The 17879-nt window shown below is 41.4% G+C and overlaps 1 protein-coding gene across 2 annotated transcripts in view; it reads right to left on the reverse strand.

Annotated features, from left to right (window-relative positions):
• RASA1 (RAS p21 protein activator 1) overlaps positions 1 to 17879 on the reverse strand; it is a 97502-nt gene that overhangs the window by 13245 nt on the left and 66378 nt on the right. For both annotated transcript variants that reach the window (XM_072992578.2, XM_072992579.2), the window contains 8 exons: positions 16148 to 16235; positions 9781 to 9858; positions 7208 to 7365; positions 6649 to 6725; positions 5822 to 5994; positions 5386 to 5545; positions 5103 to 5245; positions 3464 to 3579 (listed from right to left, as the gene is read on the reverse strand). In XM_072992578.2, coding sequence (XP_072848679.2) covers positions 3464 to 3579; positions 5103 to 5245; positions 5386 to 5545; positions 5822 to 5994; positions 6649 to 6725; positions 7208 to 7365; positions 9781 to 9858; positions 16148 to 16235 — 993 coding nt within the window. The remainder of the gene's footprint in view (positions 1 to 3463; positions 3580 to 5102; positions 5246 to 5385; positions 5546 to 5821; positions 5995 to 6648; positions 6726 to 7207; positions 7366 to 9780; positions 9859 to 16147; positions 16236 to 17879) is intronic.

Consider the following 17879-nt stretch of genomic DNA (forward strand, 5'->3'; position numbering starts at 1 on the left):
ATCTGCTTGTTATTCTTTAAAAGCTGCTTGTTTTGGGTTAAATCCTGCTTGGGTGAAAAGGTGCTCATTTGAGTTGAAACCTGCTTGCCTGGGAAGCATATCAAACCAGCGCCGATCAGCTGTTAGGTGGGGAGAGGGGAGGGGGCAGGAGCGGAGAAGAGCACAAAATGGCTGCCGGCTACCTTTTAGCTGTTTGGGGCTTTTTTTTTTTTGACTGATCTGGGGTCTACCAAGGCACTGTGAAGAGCTGGGCTCAGTCTACAGTACCTGGTGACTTTCTTTTAATTTTTTAAAAGTGTCTGACCTTTTTTCCCCATAAAAATGCATTAATTAATTTTCAATGCATTCTTATGAGAAATTTGGATTTGACTTGCAAACTTTTCAACTAGTTCTGGGCATCTAATAGAGAATGTATAGGAAACTAACTGTGCCTTGTGACTTTTAACTGGATTACAGTACCTGCTTCCTGATTTCAGCTACTATAGTTTGTATTCAGTTTTTTGGCTTGTCAAGAACATTGTTCATGGCTGTTGTGCCTTGCATGCTATAAATGTTCAATTAGGTCAGAAACCCGAGATTTGGTCTTATGCTGAGCATGTGCTACTGCTGGTGAATAGGTTAAGCTTTGTGTTGCTGTTCTTTTGCATAACCTAAAGTAAATAAGGAAAACCAGCTGTTAAATAGTTTAATTCCACTATTTATCCTCCACACAATTAAAAGGGAACTCTCAATGCAGTGCCAAATCACACAAACCATTTCTAACTTAATATAGGCTTGAGCTGTAGCTGGGCAGAGTTGCACAACAATCTCACCTGTCATTGAGACATTTCTATAAGCATAGGGAGGAAGTGGATGAAAGGAAATGTAAAATATAGGTAGTGTGGTATAGGTCTTATCACTGGCTGATAATGATCTATATGTACTTGAATTAAATTTATGGTACATAAACTAGAGTACACAAAGCTTTAAGTCTCTCCATTTGTTAATGACAGTGGTAATGGTTCTTAATGCCACTGTTGACTGCTGTTCACTTTACATGGTTCAAATGTTATTCTGTTATAGTTTATTAAATATTTTATTACACTACAGTGGTGCCTCGCTTAACGATGTTAACTGGTTCCCAAAAAAACATCGCTATGGGAAAACATTGCTAAGTGAAACACCATTTCCCATAGGAATGCATTGAAAACCAGTTAATCCGTTCCAATGGGAACGGATTACCGTCCTTAAGCGAAAATCGCCATAGGAAACATCACTAAGCGAAACAATGTTTCCCCCATTGGAATGCATTGAAGCCTATTCAATGCATTCCAATGGTTTTGCGATGTCCGTTTTCGCTATTTTTAAAGTGTCTTAAAATGTTCAAAAACTGTTTTAAATGCTTAGAATAGTTAATGCACCTTGTAAAACCTTTGCAAATTTAATTTGGCTTTGTTCTGACTCTTCGTTAATTTTTGGTGAATTCCCCCACCATTGGAATGCATTGAACTGTAGGTTTGACAGGGTGCATTGACAAAAATAGCGAAAACGGAACATCGCTAAGCAAAACAGGGGACCTAAAATGTCATCGCTAAGTGAGGCAAGGTCCAGAACATCGCTATGTGAAATTTCCCCATAGGGAACATCGCTAAACGGAGCGCAAAATTGCTCCAAAAACCTCATCGCTAAGCGAATACATCGTTAAACGAGGCAATCGCTAAGCGAGGCACCACTGTATTTGGTTCAGAATATATTTTCCCTGTTTTCCTCCTCTAAAAATTATGTGCGTCTTAAGGTCCGATGCGTCTTGTGGAGCAAAAAATATGTTTCTCACTATTCCCTTCTGGTAGTAAGCAGAACTGAATTTAAAGTGTAATAAAACACTGGATTCTGCACCACATGGTTGTTATACTTAGACACATTTACCATACTGTGTGATCCGGGATACTGTGAAGATTTGGGCCAAATTATAAAAAAGTAAGTAATTTTAGGAGAACAAAGGATGAACGAACGACATATTTCCAAAAATGAACCAGGAACAAGCACAAGATTCTATAGACTTCGGATTTTCTGGATCCATTTCAATCGGGTTTCAGGCCGGGTTTTGGTACAGAGACTGCCTTGGTCGCCCTGTACGATGACCTTTGCCAGGAGAGAGACAGGGGGAGTGTGACCCTGTTGATACTCCTGGACCTCTCAGCGGCTTTCGACACCATCGACCATGGTGTCCTTCTGGATAGGCTGGCTGGGTTGGGAGTTGGGGGCACTGTTTTACAGTGGTTCCGCTCCTTCCTGGCTGACCGTGTCCGGAGGGTGGTGCTGGGGGACAGTTGCTCTGCCCCATGGCAGTTATGTCATGGGGTTCCTCACGGCTCAATACTGTCCCCCATGCTGTTCAACATCTACATGAAACCGCTGGGAGAGGTCATCAGGAGGTTTGGGCTGAGGAGTCAGCAATATGCTGACGATACTCAGCTCTACCTCTCGTTTTCCACCAATCCAGGTGAGGCAGTTTCTGTGCTGAACTCGTGTCTGGACCTGATAATGGACTGGATGAGGGTTAATAAATTGAAACTCAATCCAGACAAGACGGAAGTGCTGTTAGTGGGTGCTTCACCGGACAGGCTGGAGGGCCATTTCCCCGCCCTGAATGGGGTTACACTCCCCCTAAGGGACAGGGTCCGCAGCTTGGGGGTGCTCCTGGACCCCAGTCTAACACTGGAAGCCCAGGTGGAATCGGTGGCCAGGGGCGCCTTCCTTCAGCTGCGGAAATTATACCAGCTACGGCCCTACCTGGACGAGCGGAGTCTCATGACAGTCACACATGCACTGGTAACATCCCGCATAGATTACTGCAATGCGCTTTACGTGGGGCTGCCTTTGAAGACGGTCTGGCGATTGCAACTGGTCCAGAATCGAGCTGCGCGGCTGGTGAGAGGTGCAGCTGCCACGGAACATATCAAGCCGATTCTGTATAAGTTACATTGGCTACCAGTTGCTGCCCGGGCCCAATTCAAAGTGCTTGTTTTGACATATAAAGCCCTAAACGGCTTGGGCCCTGGATACCTGAAGGACCGCCTCCTTCCATATGAACCTACCCGGCAGTTAAGATCTAGCCAGGGGGCCCTTTTGGAAGAGCCGTCCCTTAAGGAGGTAAGAGGGACGGCTTGTAGACAAAGGGCCTTTTCGGCAGCTGCCCCCAGACTATGGAATGCCCTCCCGACTGAGATTCGTCTGGCGCCGACGCTGATGACATTTCGGCGCCAGGTCAAAACCTTCCTGTTCCAGAAGGCTTTTAATTGAAATAATATTAGCTGTGGGTCTGATGGCAATTTTAATTGTGTTTTAATTGTATTTTAATTATTTTATCTTTTACTGTATTGAATTTTAATTATTGTAAGCCGCCCAGAGACCTCTGGGTAGTTTGGGCGGCATATAAATTGAATAAATAAATAAATAAATAAATAATAAGTGATGAACTTACGGAGGTAGTATTTCTGCTGCCATGAATATTTTCTCTACCAGTTCTGAAAGGATGTTCAGCAGGTGTGTTAAATTAGTATTTACATCTTCATTTTTTTCTAACTTTGAAGGATTTAACTGGAAGAAAGAATGATCAGTAAAGCTGAATGAATGAATATTCCATATGCAAATCAGTCACATTTAATCATAATGGGGGGGGGGAACCCTCTTCGGAGATGACACTATTTGGCAGCACACTGCACTCTTGACATCAGCAACCAGCTTATGGATTTCAGAAATTCTATGCTATCAATGATTCTGACCTTGCCAACAGCTCTTAATGTGGGCTGGGAAGTAAGAATCTAATAAAGTCTCAAAACAAGATGCCACCTTCCCATTAGGGCTAAGGTTCAATTAAATCAACAGATTGTGCAAGAAATGAACAGAATACAAAGAGTACCTGAGTACAAATAAAATCCAGAGCTAGGCAATATGTTTATCAGGACAAACTAAAATGCCATATAAGCCAGACGTTGTGACCAAAGTGTCTAGCCTACTATTTTATTACATTTCTACTCTTGTTTTTATATTGCCAAGTAGTACACAAGGTAGCTTACTATCAACATAGAACAAATAAGAGCAAGTAAGCTAAATGAAAGTCAACAAACACCTATTAAAATCTATATTAAAAACTAACAATAAAAATAAATTGAACAATATTATGCATTTGTCTTCATATCCTTCCTAAAAGCAATGAAAGTAGAAACTGATTGCAGCTCTGAGAAAAGTCACTGCAATCTGGGACTACAAAGGAGAACGTCTTCTTCAGCTGTTCTGAAGAGTTCTTCTTTTGAAGTTCCTAAAATCCAGTCAGGTTCACAACTAGATAGGCAATCAAAGACAGCTAAACTCCAAGTTGTTTAGTGATTTGAAGGTTAAAATCAGCAGCTTGAATTAGGCCTAGCAAGCAACTGACCGTGTGTGTCACTCTCTTAGTATTGGGGTCAAATTATCAATACCAAGCAAGCACCAGTTAGCAGTCCAGCTATTGCATACTTCACAGACTGAAGATTCACAAAGAGCACAACACAATAATTAAGACATGATGTAACTAAGGCATGGATTACTTAGGTCAACTCAGGGAAAGTGCACTAAGCAGAATTGTGCAAGAGCACCTCTGACCACCTCTGGTACCCAAGGATTCACCTCATTCCAAAGCCTTGAATGATCTCTTCCTGAGGTTTCATGCATATTAAACAATACAGAATAGAACACCAAATGGCAAAGTCCTACTAGTCCAGTTCTTCCCCCATCTCTTGTCTACTGACGTACTACCTAGGCCTGACTAATTCTAGAAATAGAACACTGTTGTTCTGGCCTGTTGGCTGGCCACACTAACAGATTCACCCAATTACAAATTTTGCTTTTACTAATTCAGAATATATTGCATTTCATTTTAAATTATAGTCTAAAAGCCCAATTCAAAGTCATATTTTTGCTGCAGACTGGGTACTAAGTCTGCAAAGAAGCAAAATACAAAACTATTTTCGGATGTTAAAAACTGATTAAAATCCTAGATCAAACCCTTTAGAATTTCATATAACAAAATGACAGCCTTAATTCCCAGTTTGAAAATAAAATTATTGTATTTAGTTTCTTACCTCACAAGACTGCTTGCTCTCCATTATTTTTAAAATAGAATCCTTTAGAGCATGGTGAACAAAACGTGTAGCTGTAGCTTTCATATACTGTTCCATAAGCGTACTTGACAGTGTGGTGGCACGGAATAAGGTAGTGGCTTCATCTGAACAAAACAAGCAAATATGTAATTCATAAATGAAATGAGAAAATTAAGTTTGCAACTCTTACATTTAAAGGCAACTAATAGTGGAAATGATCTTTGAAGAGCAAACATACATATGCACAGGGATATTTGTACTGTACCTTCCACACATATTTCTCTGTCATTTAGTGTTCGCAACAATAATGCTTCCATTTTTTCATGAAGAAAAATCTTCAGTAAAATACTAGCCAGCAGTGTTCGATCCTGACCACACACACGTGATAAGGCATACACGACATGGAGCTCTTTTTGCAGTACCAACTGAAAAACAGATGGCAAAGCCCTAAATTGAAATAATTAAGCAATTTCTCAAAGAACATTCCACAGCTCTGAAATATCTAGGGTTTCTTTTGTGAAAGCTATGCAATTTCTTTGACAGACAACACTTTGAAAACTGCCTATATAATTCTCAGTTAAATTAAAACGAGCTTTTCAAAAGCACAGGTGGTTTCAGATTTAAGCTTCATGCTGGCAAGCAACTTCCAAGTCGTAATATTATTTAAAGTCCCTTTCAAAATACATTTTAAAATATAGTACCTCTTTAAATTCACTGTATTCTTCCTCTGGCATTATTTTTTCCATAGAATACCTTGCTCGGACACGTAAAGAGCCTGGTTCTATACCTTTCAGAGGTACATGTGAACTAAGCTGAAACCATTCATCCGTTGCCTGTCCTTTCTGAAGCCGGCTCAGCTGGCATCGCATGAACACTTGAAATAAAAAGGTTCAGAGACAAGTTAATCTTCTGGCAGAACAGTGACAATAAAACAATTTCTGTCCTTTAATTAGGTGTTAGTTATGTACTGTCAAGTCAGAACCAAATTATAGCAACCCTAATATGGTTTTTCAAGGGAAGTGAGATATTTAAGGAGTGGTTTTACCATTCTAATTCTCCCAGTGAGTTTCCATGGCTAAGCAGGGATGTGAACCGTGTTCTCCAGACTCCTAGTTCATCACTCCATCCACTACACCACACTAGATAGTTAGATGCACAATGCTGCCTTTTGTACAATTCACAATTACATGAAGGGCTAAAATAGATCCTGCTGAATTAGCAGGAGTTACACAGGTATTGATTTATTGATAGATTTAATGGGGCTGTTTTAGTAGGAATTACCAACTAGATTTAGCCTATATTTCACAAAGTCTGATCAAATGTAATTTTGAAACACTGATTCCTTTTTAGGAAAATGGTGGGATACAAATAGTTTAAATACACAATTAAATATAAACATTTTAACAGATAAAAAAGCCACTTTAAAAATAATAATCAATTTTTATCTACAGTAAATCCATAAACAATAAGGCTACAACTGTTGCTGCTACAATTTTCACAGTATATTTCTTCTAAAAAATCAACTTACATATATCTGGATCTTTACTCTTCTTTGTTTTATTGCTAAGACTTATTTCAAATCTATTGATATCGGATGAAAGATCACTAGGAAAAATACAAACAAAAATCTGTTTCACATTTCCATTCCTTCTGTTAAAACTGCATATTAAAATAATGCTGCTTGGGATATCTTTTAAATTGAGTTTAATAAAGCCACAAATAAAAGGTACTCAGATTGTATAATTAAACAATTATGAAAAAGCAAATCTTCTAAAACTTTCATTTACTGATGGGGAAGTACAAAAAACTGAAAATAATCACATAAATTAGATCTATATTCTTACTGTTAGATTCAACATCATAGAATCAAGTATCTGATGGAATAAGGTATCATAAAAAGGACTTTTCTATCCTCTCATGCCCTTCCCAAATCTGCAGTGTTGAAACTTCTGTGGCAGGCTTGGGAGCTACTCAGAGAGCTGCAAGGATGGAGGGAGAATCCATTTGGGTAGTGGTTTCTGTTCTGAAGTCAGATAGATATCACTGAACAAAACATTTAGGTTTAAATGTTACAACAAAAGACTTACTCAAATACAAATTCTTCTGACCATACTGGGTTCTGTCCTTCTCGTACAGGTGTCTTTGCTACCTGTACACTGTTTAGGTAGATGTTACAGTAAGGATTAGTAAAATGCTTCGCTGGAAGTGTGTGGGCTTCTTCAACGTGTAGTATAAGACTGCTGACCTAGATAAATAAAACAAAATACTTTAAACTTTATTTTATACACTAGGACTCCATCTGCAAAATGTAAAGATGTTTGACTCTCTTATGTAAATATCATATGGAATTTTTTTAAAAAAAGACAAAAACAAAGTAAAAAGACACAAAAATGTGTGGCATATTAAAGGCTAACTGCTATAGTTCAGTATGAGCTTTCATAGATCAAGTCTACTTCCTAACTTGACCCATAAAAGCTCATATTGAAATATAACAGATTTTAAAGCGCTGCAAGTTTGTTTGTGGTTCTTATGTGTGTTTTGTGATGTGCTTACACAGATGAACACCCAATTTTTAAAAATAAAACTACAACAATTAAAAGCTTGGGTTCAGATAAATTACATACATGTGAAACAAAGTTAAACTCACTAATGAAGCAGACATTATAAACTAAAAAGAGAAGGGGACAGAAAAAGCATACAGATCATTTAGCTAAAACAGACTGTCTTTTACAGTCTGTTTCTTTACTATAGCTGTAAGGAAAGCAAAATAATATTTGATTGGTCACCTGTGTAATCAACATATGGATCTGTACTTGACAGCAAAATATAACAGCTTTTTGAATGACACCCACAGCACCACAGATAAATGTGAAGAAAAACTCCACAGCAAAGATGGGTCTTTATACGGTATAGAATGGGAGAAGAAAACACCACCTCCGTACAATGACACCAATCTTCCAGTATGCCGATGACATCCAACTAGCTCTCCTAGTCATCTAACCCCAATCAAGCTGTCTTGGTTCAAAATCAGTGCCTGGTATTTGTAATGGACTGACTGAAGGCAAATGTACTGAAGATTAATCCTGGCAAGACAAAGGTGTTCTTCATCTGTCATAAGGCAAATCAAGGAGGGGGAATCCATCCTATGTTGGATGGAATCCATCCCCTGAAAACTCAGTTCACAGCTTGGGCGTACTCATGGATTCATCTCTGAATCTGGAGGCACAGGTTTTGGCAGAGTGTATCTGCATAGTTAAAATTAGGAGTGTATTTACACAGTTAAAGTTGGTGTGCTAAGTGTGCCTATTCTTGGAAATGTCTCCCTTGGCTACAGTGACACAAGTTTTACTTGCATCTCATCTGGATTACTGTAATGCACTCTACATGGGACTGCCTTTGAAGATGGCTCTGAAACTTCAGTTGGTTAAAAAATGTGGCAGCCAGTCTACTGACTGAAGCCAGTTACAGGAATCACATAATTCTCTTTACAGTAAATCCACCAACTGCCAGACCATTTCCAGGCCCAATTCAAAGTGCCGATTATGCCCTATAAAACCCTATGCAGCTTGGGTCCATATATACTCATGCAGTACTCAACAATGCACATAAATAAATAAATAAATAAATAAATAAATAAATAAATAAATAAATAAATAAATAAATGAATGAATGAATGAATGAATGAATGAATGAATGAATGAATGAATGAATGAATGAATGGTTGCTACCATATGCAAAAATAACAAAACAATCTAACCTCTCAATCAAGATCAAATTATTACTCTAAATTCTTGTTACATTTTGTTAAAAGAATGATGACTTGTACTTTTAATGTGTGAACAGATTATTCTGAAACATCAACAATTAATTTTTTAAATACAATGTTACAGCTTTGGTTAATATTCAAATGGTAGAACTTCTTAGTTTGTTCTTCTTGGTTACCTATTAAAGCAGCATTTTATGGTGCCCAGTAAGTGTATTAATGAAATGGACTCATTATTATACAGCGGTGCCTCGCAAGATGATTTTAATTTGTTCTGCGATAATTCTCGTCTTGTGAAAAAATCGTCTTGCGAGGTTCCCTATGCATCGGTCTAAAAAAAAGTCTTGCAAAGCACTGGTCTAAAAAAAAAAAAAGTCTTGCGAAGCACGGTCATAGAAAAAGACGTCTTGCGAGGCACTATAGTGATCGCAAAAACCCATCATCTTGCGGGTTTTTCATCCCACGAGGCAATCGTCTAGCGAGGCATCAGTGTACCTTTCATTTCCTACATTCAATGGCATAAATTGCACATCTCTGCTTTGATAATTGTGTCACATTTAAAAGATGGTCTAAGAGATGTCCCAGTGAAACTTCTTAGGTTTTTCTGCAATTGCACATCTCTCTCATATGTTAGCAAGGATAAGACATGATTTGAAATGGAAAATTAATGCTGTGGCTACACACACACTTGTCTAAGGACACAGTCTTATTAACTGTACCTAATATTACGACTAATCTTTCATTTTTAAAAAACTGTTATGATAAATTTAATGCTGAAAGAGCTATATATAAGTTCATAGGATTTTAAAAAATATACAAAGTACTACAGTATCTCTACCGACTCAAAAATTAAAAACAAAACAAAAAACCAGAATTTTATTGATTTGTAGCCATTACCTGACGTAGACGTTTATTTGATGTTCCGGGACTAGTTTTCCTTAAATTGCAAAATGTCTGCAAGGCTTTCATCCAGTCCTAAAAAATAACAGAAATTTTCAGTAACTGGCATCACAACTACTCATAAAAAAGCCTTACCGAATTCTGGATTATTTAGTTACAGGAAGAATGTGAAGCACTGCCACCCCAAACTGCATTTATTGAATAGCCCAATTGTTTAACAATCATTTTCCAGAACCAGGTGTCCTTTAGGTGTTTTTAACATTAAGTCCTATCAGCCGCAACCAGCATAGCCAAGAGTTAGGAATAGTGAGAGCTGGAAATTTAAAAAATCTGCAGAACAGCAGTTTGGGAAAGACTGGTTTAACAGCTTCTAAATCTACTTATATTTTTGTTCTGCTTAAATATCTTTTTCTTCTGCTGCTTCTGTATCTCTCTTTAGCTCTACATCCATGATTAGCATATTTCTGGCTTACAATAAAGAGTAAGACAAATTCTGAAGCACACATATTTTGTCACTAAACAAGTTAGCCTCCTTTCTAGCTTTATGTATGTCCTTGAGTTTGTATAGCGTTATGATTTAAATTGGCCACCTGGCTCTTCCAGCAAACAACAGGAGATAGACGAACCATAGTGCCTCCTTGTAAAGGATATTTATCAATGAAGCCCAAATAAAGATTCTGGTTTTTTCTTCTTCACAAACATGCCGAAGGCATAAGCCAATAACAAACTATGGCTTACAATTTTGGCTTGTAGAGATTAACCGTGTTCTTAGTTTGGACATTCTCTATACTTAAGATCACTCCTGTTGGGAGGAGAAACCAAGCATGAGAGAGGAGGCAGCTGGTTCCATCACCTTTGCTTAATCCTGCTAAATTTGGATTTTCTGACACCCAGGCTTATTCTGATGTCTGCGTCATTAAGATGAACATTCAAGTTAATGGGAAAAAACTATTTTATACATTCTGACTTAGAGTGCAAAGTATTCCGCATATTAAGAGATAAATAATACAAATGGTGACTCGTATGGCTGAGAATTCTTCAGCAGTCTTCCAGAATGGACATAAGAAAAAGAGGTTGCTTCCTGTAACTCTGGTTCTTCGAGTAGTCAATTGTGAATTTGCACTTGCGCAGAGCAGCCTCGGAATCTTCTAGAGCTCAAGCACATGGTGCTGGGACCTCCCACATGCTACCTATAACTCCACCCCGGCACTGAGCGCCTCAGTTCCGTGGAACTGTGCCGCTGCGCAGCATGCCACAAGGTCCACGTGACGGACAGGAGGGAGGAAGGGTGGAAAGTGTGAATTCCCAGATGACAACTCAAAGAACCAGAGTTACAGATAATCAACCTCTTTTTCTTCTTCGTGGTCTCTGTGAATGCACACTAATGGGTGACTAGCAAACTGACTTACGAGATGGAGGGATGTCATGAGAGCACAAATGCCAAGACAGCACGGCCCACAGCAGCCTCTGCTTTGGCCCTGACATCCAAGCAATAGTGGGCCACAAAGGTGGATGGTGTGGCCCACATAGCTGATCTACAGATGTCCACCAGGTCAACTCCTCTGAGGAAAGCTGTGGAAGATGCAACAGCTCGGTTGAATGTGCCCTTATAGTGCATGGCAGAAGCATGTTGGCCAGCTCATATGCTAGGCGGATAGTGGAAATTATCCAACAGGAAATTCTCTGTGAAATAACTGGGGATCCATTAGATCAGTGGTCCCCAACCTTTTTAACACCGTGTAGCGGTTACGGAAGGCAGGGCATCACCTGCGCTCACATGTATGCGTGAAGGAGTGGGGGCGTTCATGTGGGTGCGTTCACATGGGTGCATGCACACACGCACATGTATGAAGGGCAGGGGGCGCTTGGGGGCACTTGCATTAATGCTGAAGGGTTGCGGGACACTCACGCACATGCACACACACACACACACACACACACACACACACACACACACACACACACACATGCGCGAAGGGTCTGTGCAGGGGAAGTGCGTCCAGGGGAGTGGGTGGGAGATCTGTCTCTGCGGCCCAGTCCAGTCCAGTCCAGGGACCGGCACCTGCCTTAGATTGACCTTGGAAGGAGACAAATAGGTGGTGTGATGAGTGGAAGAACGCAGATCAGGAGATATAAGAAGAGAGGGCTCTTTTAACATCCAAGGAGTGGAGAGACCATTCCAGATGTAATGTTGGAACAGGGAAAAAGGTCGGAAGAACTATTGGCTGGTTTAGGTGAAAATAAATGGCAACCTTTGGAATGAAAGAGAGGTCCGTGTAGAGAGCCACTTTATCTGGGTGAAACTGGAGGAAGGTTGGGTCGACCCATAGGGCTGCCAGTTCCCCAGCTTGGCTTTGTCCGAATGAGCACGAGACAGTGCCACCAGGTATGGGAACACCATAATACTGTGCAAGTGAAGATAAGCGGACACCAGGGCTAAACACTTAGTGAACATCCATGGAACCATGGACAGCTCAAAGGCGAGTGCCTTGGATTCATAGATCATCCCCTTGAGGGAAAACCTCAAGTAATGTTGATGCTATGGACAAATGCTGATATGGAAATAGGCACCCTTGAGGTCTATAACTGAACCAGTCTCCACGTCTCAACATTTGGATGGTGTCATCAAGGGAAATCATCCTGAAGCGCAGGGGTGTGATACAAGAATTCAAGGGCCGGAGGTCAAATATGGGAAGAAGTCTCCCGTCCTTCTTTAGGATAGTGAAGTAACGGGGGAAAAAGCTAAGTGCAATACCCAGCTTGTGAACTTGGACAATGGCATCCTTTTGAAGAAGGGAGGCGACCTCCTCTTTTAATGGAGGTGAGGGGGTGGTGTCCCTGAGCAATCCGTGGAAGGTGGGGAGTCAAATTCAGTAGCATATCCTCTGGCTATGATGGTGAGCACCCAAGAATCCAGAGGTGATGGATAGTCAGGCAGAAAGGAAGGGGGCCAAACGAACCAAAGTGTAAAGTGTTGCTGGTGGATCGATGGAGCTAAAGACCCTGCCTGGGCTTTCGGTCAGGGCGGTGGGCCTGCTGGTGAGGCCACTGCCTGCCCGTCTGTTGACAAGACGGACCTGGTGGAAAGCTGGAGGCCTGCGACCTCTGATGGTCAGGATAAGCAAAAAGGCCTCTGCCAGGAACTTCTTGGATGGCTTTGTTCATTGTTGTAGGATCTGTCCGTTTTTTAAAACTTGAGGAGGTTGACCAGGATCTCATCAGTCTTTTCATCGAACAAGTCTACCCCATTGAAAGGTAGGTCCTCGATCCTGGACCTCGCATCCTCAGAGATTCCGGCTGAGTGCAGCCAAGCACAGCGGCGAAGAGTTACTGCTGTAGTAATCTGTTTGGACACTGCATCCACTATGTGCCTTACAGCGATCCTTTCCTGCCTTGCTAGGGTCATGACCTCTTGGTGGCAAGCGAGGCCTGAAGTTTAAGCTCCTCCGGGGCAGCCTGTAATGCTGCTAAGATGGTATTATACTGTAAGATGGCCGTGGTACACTCCCATCGCAGCAGAATAATTTGCTACTCTAAAGACAAAAAACACCAAAGATTAGACTCTCCATCCAAGAATGTCTAATTTCCTACTCTCCTTATTATTGGGTGTAGTTGATGATCTATTTCTGGCCCTATTTTGTGTTGCATCCACAACAAAGGAATTGGGCAGGGGATGCTTGGGCAGAAAGTCTGTGTTGTTGCCATGTGTTTTGTAAAGGTTTTCCACCCTCCTAGGGATTTTGTGTTATGTAGAGAGTTTATTCCAGGCCTCCTTCACCAGTTTAAGGAGTGAGGAGATGAAGGCAAGGTGCAGAAGAGGGGACTGGTCCTGTGTAATGTCCTTGTAAATCTTGTCCACCTCCTCCACTGCAGGCTGCACGACAGCCAAGTCCATTACTTTCGCAATCCTGTGAATCAGGTGTGAATATGCTGAATAGTCCTCAGGAGATGGAGGATGGCTCTCCACCATGTCTGATCCTGGTGTGGGAACGTTAGGCAAAGAATTCTTTCCAATGACTTCGTCTGAGACTGAGCCCGACTCAAAATCATCATCCTGGTCCGGAGACTGGGAGACCGGATGTCGCCCAAACTGGCTGGTAAGGGTCTTGATGGAGGTTGTGATTTCCCCCCCCCCCGTTTCTCCTTTGTGCTCTGGTGGAGGTCTCTCCAGTGATCTTGGAGGGGCAGGAGCCATAGGTGGCTGAGGTCAAAGAGACGTGGTTGGAGGCAGACAATGGGCCCTTAGACGCACAGTTGGTACTGGCTCCTCTGGACCCGACTGCTTAACTCCCCTACACAACGGCGGCTCATGCAAAAAGTCATTCTCCAGGTGACGGTAGTCACCCTGATATTTGCGATACTGAGAGGTTGTGGGCGAAGATGAATATTGCCCATAATAATGTGACCACCAACAGCACTGAAAACAGAATTCAGGCCTGTAAGGAGCTCGGTATCAAGGGCCGTCAAGATTGAAGCCACCGGGCTCGCAGTAATCTCGGTGGCCTTCCCAGCGAAGCCGTGGATAATCCCAATAGGTTTTATACCTGAGGTGTCAACTAGCTACCCGAGGGGTATCTAGTTGACACCGATACCCTTCGGGCTTGCCCGCAGGCTCCCTGTTTCTTCTTTCTTGGCAACTCAGCCACTAACGAGGCGGGTGGAGATGGCGGTGCGGCTGGCCTGCGTCACGAGCTGCACCTCCACAAAGGTGACTGCCCAATCTGGGGGAAAAATTAAGCGAGGTGATGGTGCAACCATCGGCCTTGGGCAAGGAATATCCTCATCTCCTGATGGTACGCTGAAGCATACAGCTTCAAGTCTGGCATAGGCCAAAGGCAGTGGCAATGGAAGGGCCTCGACAGAACAAAGGTGTTGGAACTTTTGTTTTAGTGCCGGCTTCGTAAAGCTCTTGCAGACAGCACACAAGGCTGGCTGATGCTTTTCCCCCAGGCAAAACAGGAACTGGGAATGGCTGTCCAACAAGGGGACTTTATTCAAGCACGAAGAGCAACACTTGAAAGGGCCTGAAGCGGCCATAAACCCACTTAAGAAAACAAGAGAAATAACACAGTTCTTTGCTTTTTGTTTGAATCAAAAATCCGAAGGCAATTTCAGAACAGTTCAAAGTCAAATACTGGGAGGTCCAAGAAGTAATAAGAAGAAAGTGTGAACGCGGTAGCTCCGATTCAAGAAGCTGCAGCAGAACTGAGGCACTCAGTGCCAGGGTGGAGTTATAGGTAATATGTGGGAGGTCCTGGCACCATGTGCTTGAGCTCTAGAAGATTCTGAGGCTGCTCTGCGCAGATTAACCCATTAGTATGCATTCACAGAGACCACGAAGAAGCTTTCATTTAAAAATATCCACCCATGTGGTAACATAGTAAGCAATACCTAATGGCTACAATTTAAATGTCTGTATACACATGAGTTTGGAACCGTGGATCTCTATCTCCTCCCCCACCTCCAGCTCTGGTACAGGTTTCCTGAGTGCAACATGAAAAATCCAACAGAATGGAAAGGAAAAGCCTTAGTGCCCTAGTTATATTACATACTTGACAGTCAATTAAAATGAGTGTGCAAACAAGCTGTACATTTTAGAAATAAAACTTAGTTTTTAGAAGTACCATTTCATCAGGAGGCTATGAACAGGGATAGTCGTAGGTCTTGAGACCAGAGTCTCAAGTCCGAGTCCAAGTCTTTGGTACCAAGGCCCAGACCTTGAGTCTGAGTCTCAAAGTTTGGACGGAGGCCAAGAGGGAACAGGTAGAAGGCCTGCCTTCCCTTCCTGGACCAGCCCCTGTGTCTGTACATGCTCAGAAGCCGTGGGTCTGGCTTTTGGCACCTCCACTGCTGTCCTCAGAAGCAAGCAGCAGGCTCGATTTCCTTTCCAGGAGCCAAGCCTACTGCTTTTCAGCTTGCTTAGAAGCAGCGGGCATGGCTCTTGCCCCCTGCTGCCTACCTCCTCCTATTAATAAAAGACTACATATCCTATAGCTCCCAAGACAAGCAGAGGTGCAGGTGCTAAAGGAGGGATCCCTCAGGTTTAGCAGCTTCCCTTTTTTGATGCCCTTTTGTGCAGTTTCAGGACAGACTAGAGGGCTGCAATAGAGCAATGGAGATGGGAAAGCTGTATATCACAAACATACATTTGGTCACAGATAATGTGTTATCCATTGTCCAGGCGGCAGAATATATTTAGCATTCAAGTGCATGCATATGACAATCTAGTGCCCAAATAACAATGAATAAAATTTAGACTGGATATTTCGTTATAGTACATGAAAAGTAAACTATCACACTCTTCAATACAACATATGCTGACATCTTAAACTGAACTAATTAAAATAGGAAAAATGTGCATCACCTGTGCTTGTTCTGGAGTTTCTCCTGCAAAGTAAAAGATGTAATGCTCCTCACTAAAGTGCTGAACTACTATCTGAAAACAGTTTGGCCTATTCAAAGGAAAGAAGAAAAACAAGAATGGAATATGAATACAAAATGATAAATCTCACTCTTGCAACATGCAGCGGTCTTGTTCTAAATTTGTTTATGTTCAGCAATACATGCAATCCTTGAAAGAAAGCACCACTTTGGAAATAATGCTTCCAATGAAACATACAGTGGCTGAAATCCAGTTGTTTAGTTGCAGTACAGCAGGCCCACTGAGTTAGTGGCTATTTGGTGAGTCAACTCCTGCATATGTTCCACTGATTCAAACTGGCCTATTTTAGCTGTGAGTCACAATTTGAGCAGGCCCATTTGAAACAATGGAACTTACAGAGGAATACACTCGCCAAACTGCCATTCAATGGGCCTACTCCAATAAGACTTACTATGTTAAAAAACAAGACTTCAGCCACTGAATTGGACCAGCTTGTGTTTTAAAAATAATGTTAAAAGAAGTGCTTCCCAGCAGAAATGATGAACTTGGAATTATCAGCTAATTACTGAACTATTTTCTCCAGATATGTGCATTTTTCACCAAGATTCTCATGAATGGGGAATGTGCACAAAGCCATCCTTTATGCAAATATACCAGATTTCACAGGAATAAAAATGGACACAACTGGCAAGAGGTTTTGCATACTGTCAATGTGAACTGCCCAACCAACTTATTCCATGTTTGAGAAACTAGGAACACTGACAGGTTAATACATGCAATTTCTTCAGCAGTATAAGTAACCTTTAAGAAACCCCAAGATGTTATATTCTTAACTTACATCTGCCCCAGCCACCATATCCTCTGCTCAGGCATGATGCGTACAGAGTCCAATCACCTCTAGCAGACAAAGACTATCCACTCCTGCTTCCAAGTTTTGAACATTGTCCAGGCAGAATATATTTAGCATTCAAGTGCATGCATAGTGTTCAGTTGGTGATAGCCATGCATACTAGTATTTAACTCACCAATGCTTGTATCATTGTAACCTCACTGCTTGCATATTATAGAGAATGCTGCTAGAACATTGACAGCATTAAATCTACATTTATGATGTGTTTCTTCACAATGTTCTGCCATCAAAATGCTTTGTAGAGAGCTGACTGGGATACCACCATAGTATCACTTAATATCAGATCTAAAATCTACACATTTATATTTCATGTATGGAAACTAATTCAGTTCAGAGTGATAGAAAAGAAAGGCACGCAGCAGACTGAATTGTTCATAAAATGTAACTGGATTTTCACTGTGCACTTTAGAGTTTGACTTTGGCAACTGTACTATACTGTACTGTAATCTGTTTCTATTGATGTCAATACATTCAAGTTTCTTTGAATTCAGTGACCAGCAAATGTAAATAATACTATCCAGCAAATGAATTAAGGAATTAAGTTTTTAAAAGCCAGTGTAATGACTGGTAGATCACATTTGAAAAATCCTAAATGGTTTATTGGGTTTTCATGGAAGTGTTCAAATTACAGGGAATGTGAGAACAGCAGGTTACTCACCTGTTATTGTAGTTCTTTGAGTGGACCTCTGTGATTCACACTGTGGCTGATCCACGCCTGCGTGGAGCCTCTTCAGAATATTCTAGAGTTTCTGCGGTAGCAAAAAAACACATTAGAATAGACCCCTCCCCCTTGGTATAAGTACC

This window comes from Pogona vitticeps, chromosome 2, assembly GCF_051106095.1.
Source record: "Pogona vitticeps strain Pit_001003342236 chromosome 2, PviZW2.1, whole genome shotgun sequence".
NCBI classification, from domain to species: Eukaryota; Metazoa; Chordata; class Lepidosauria; order Squamata; family Agamidae; genus Pogona; species Pogona vitticeps.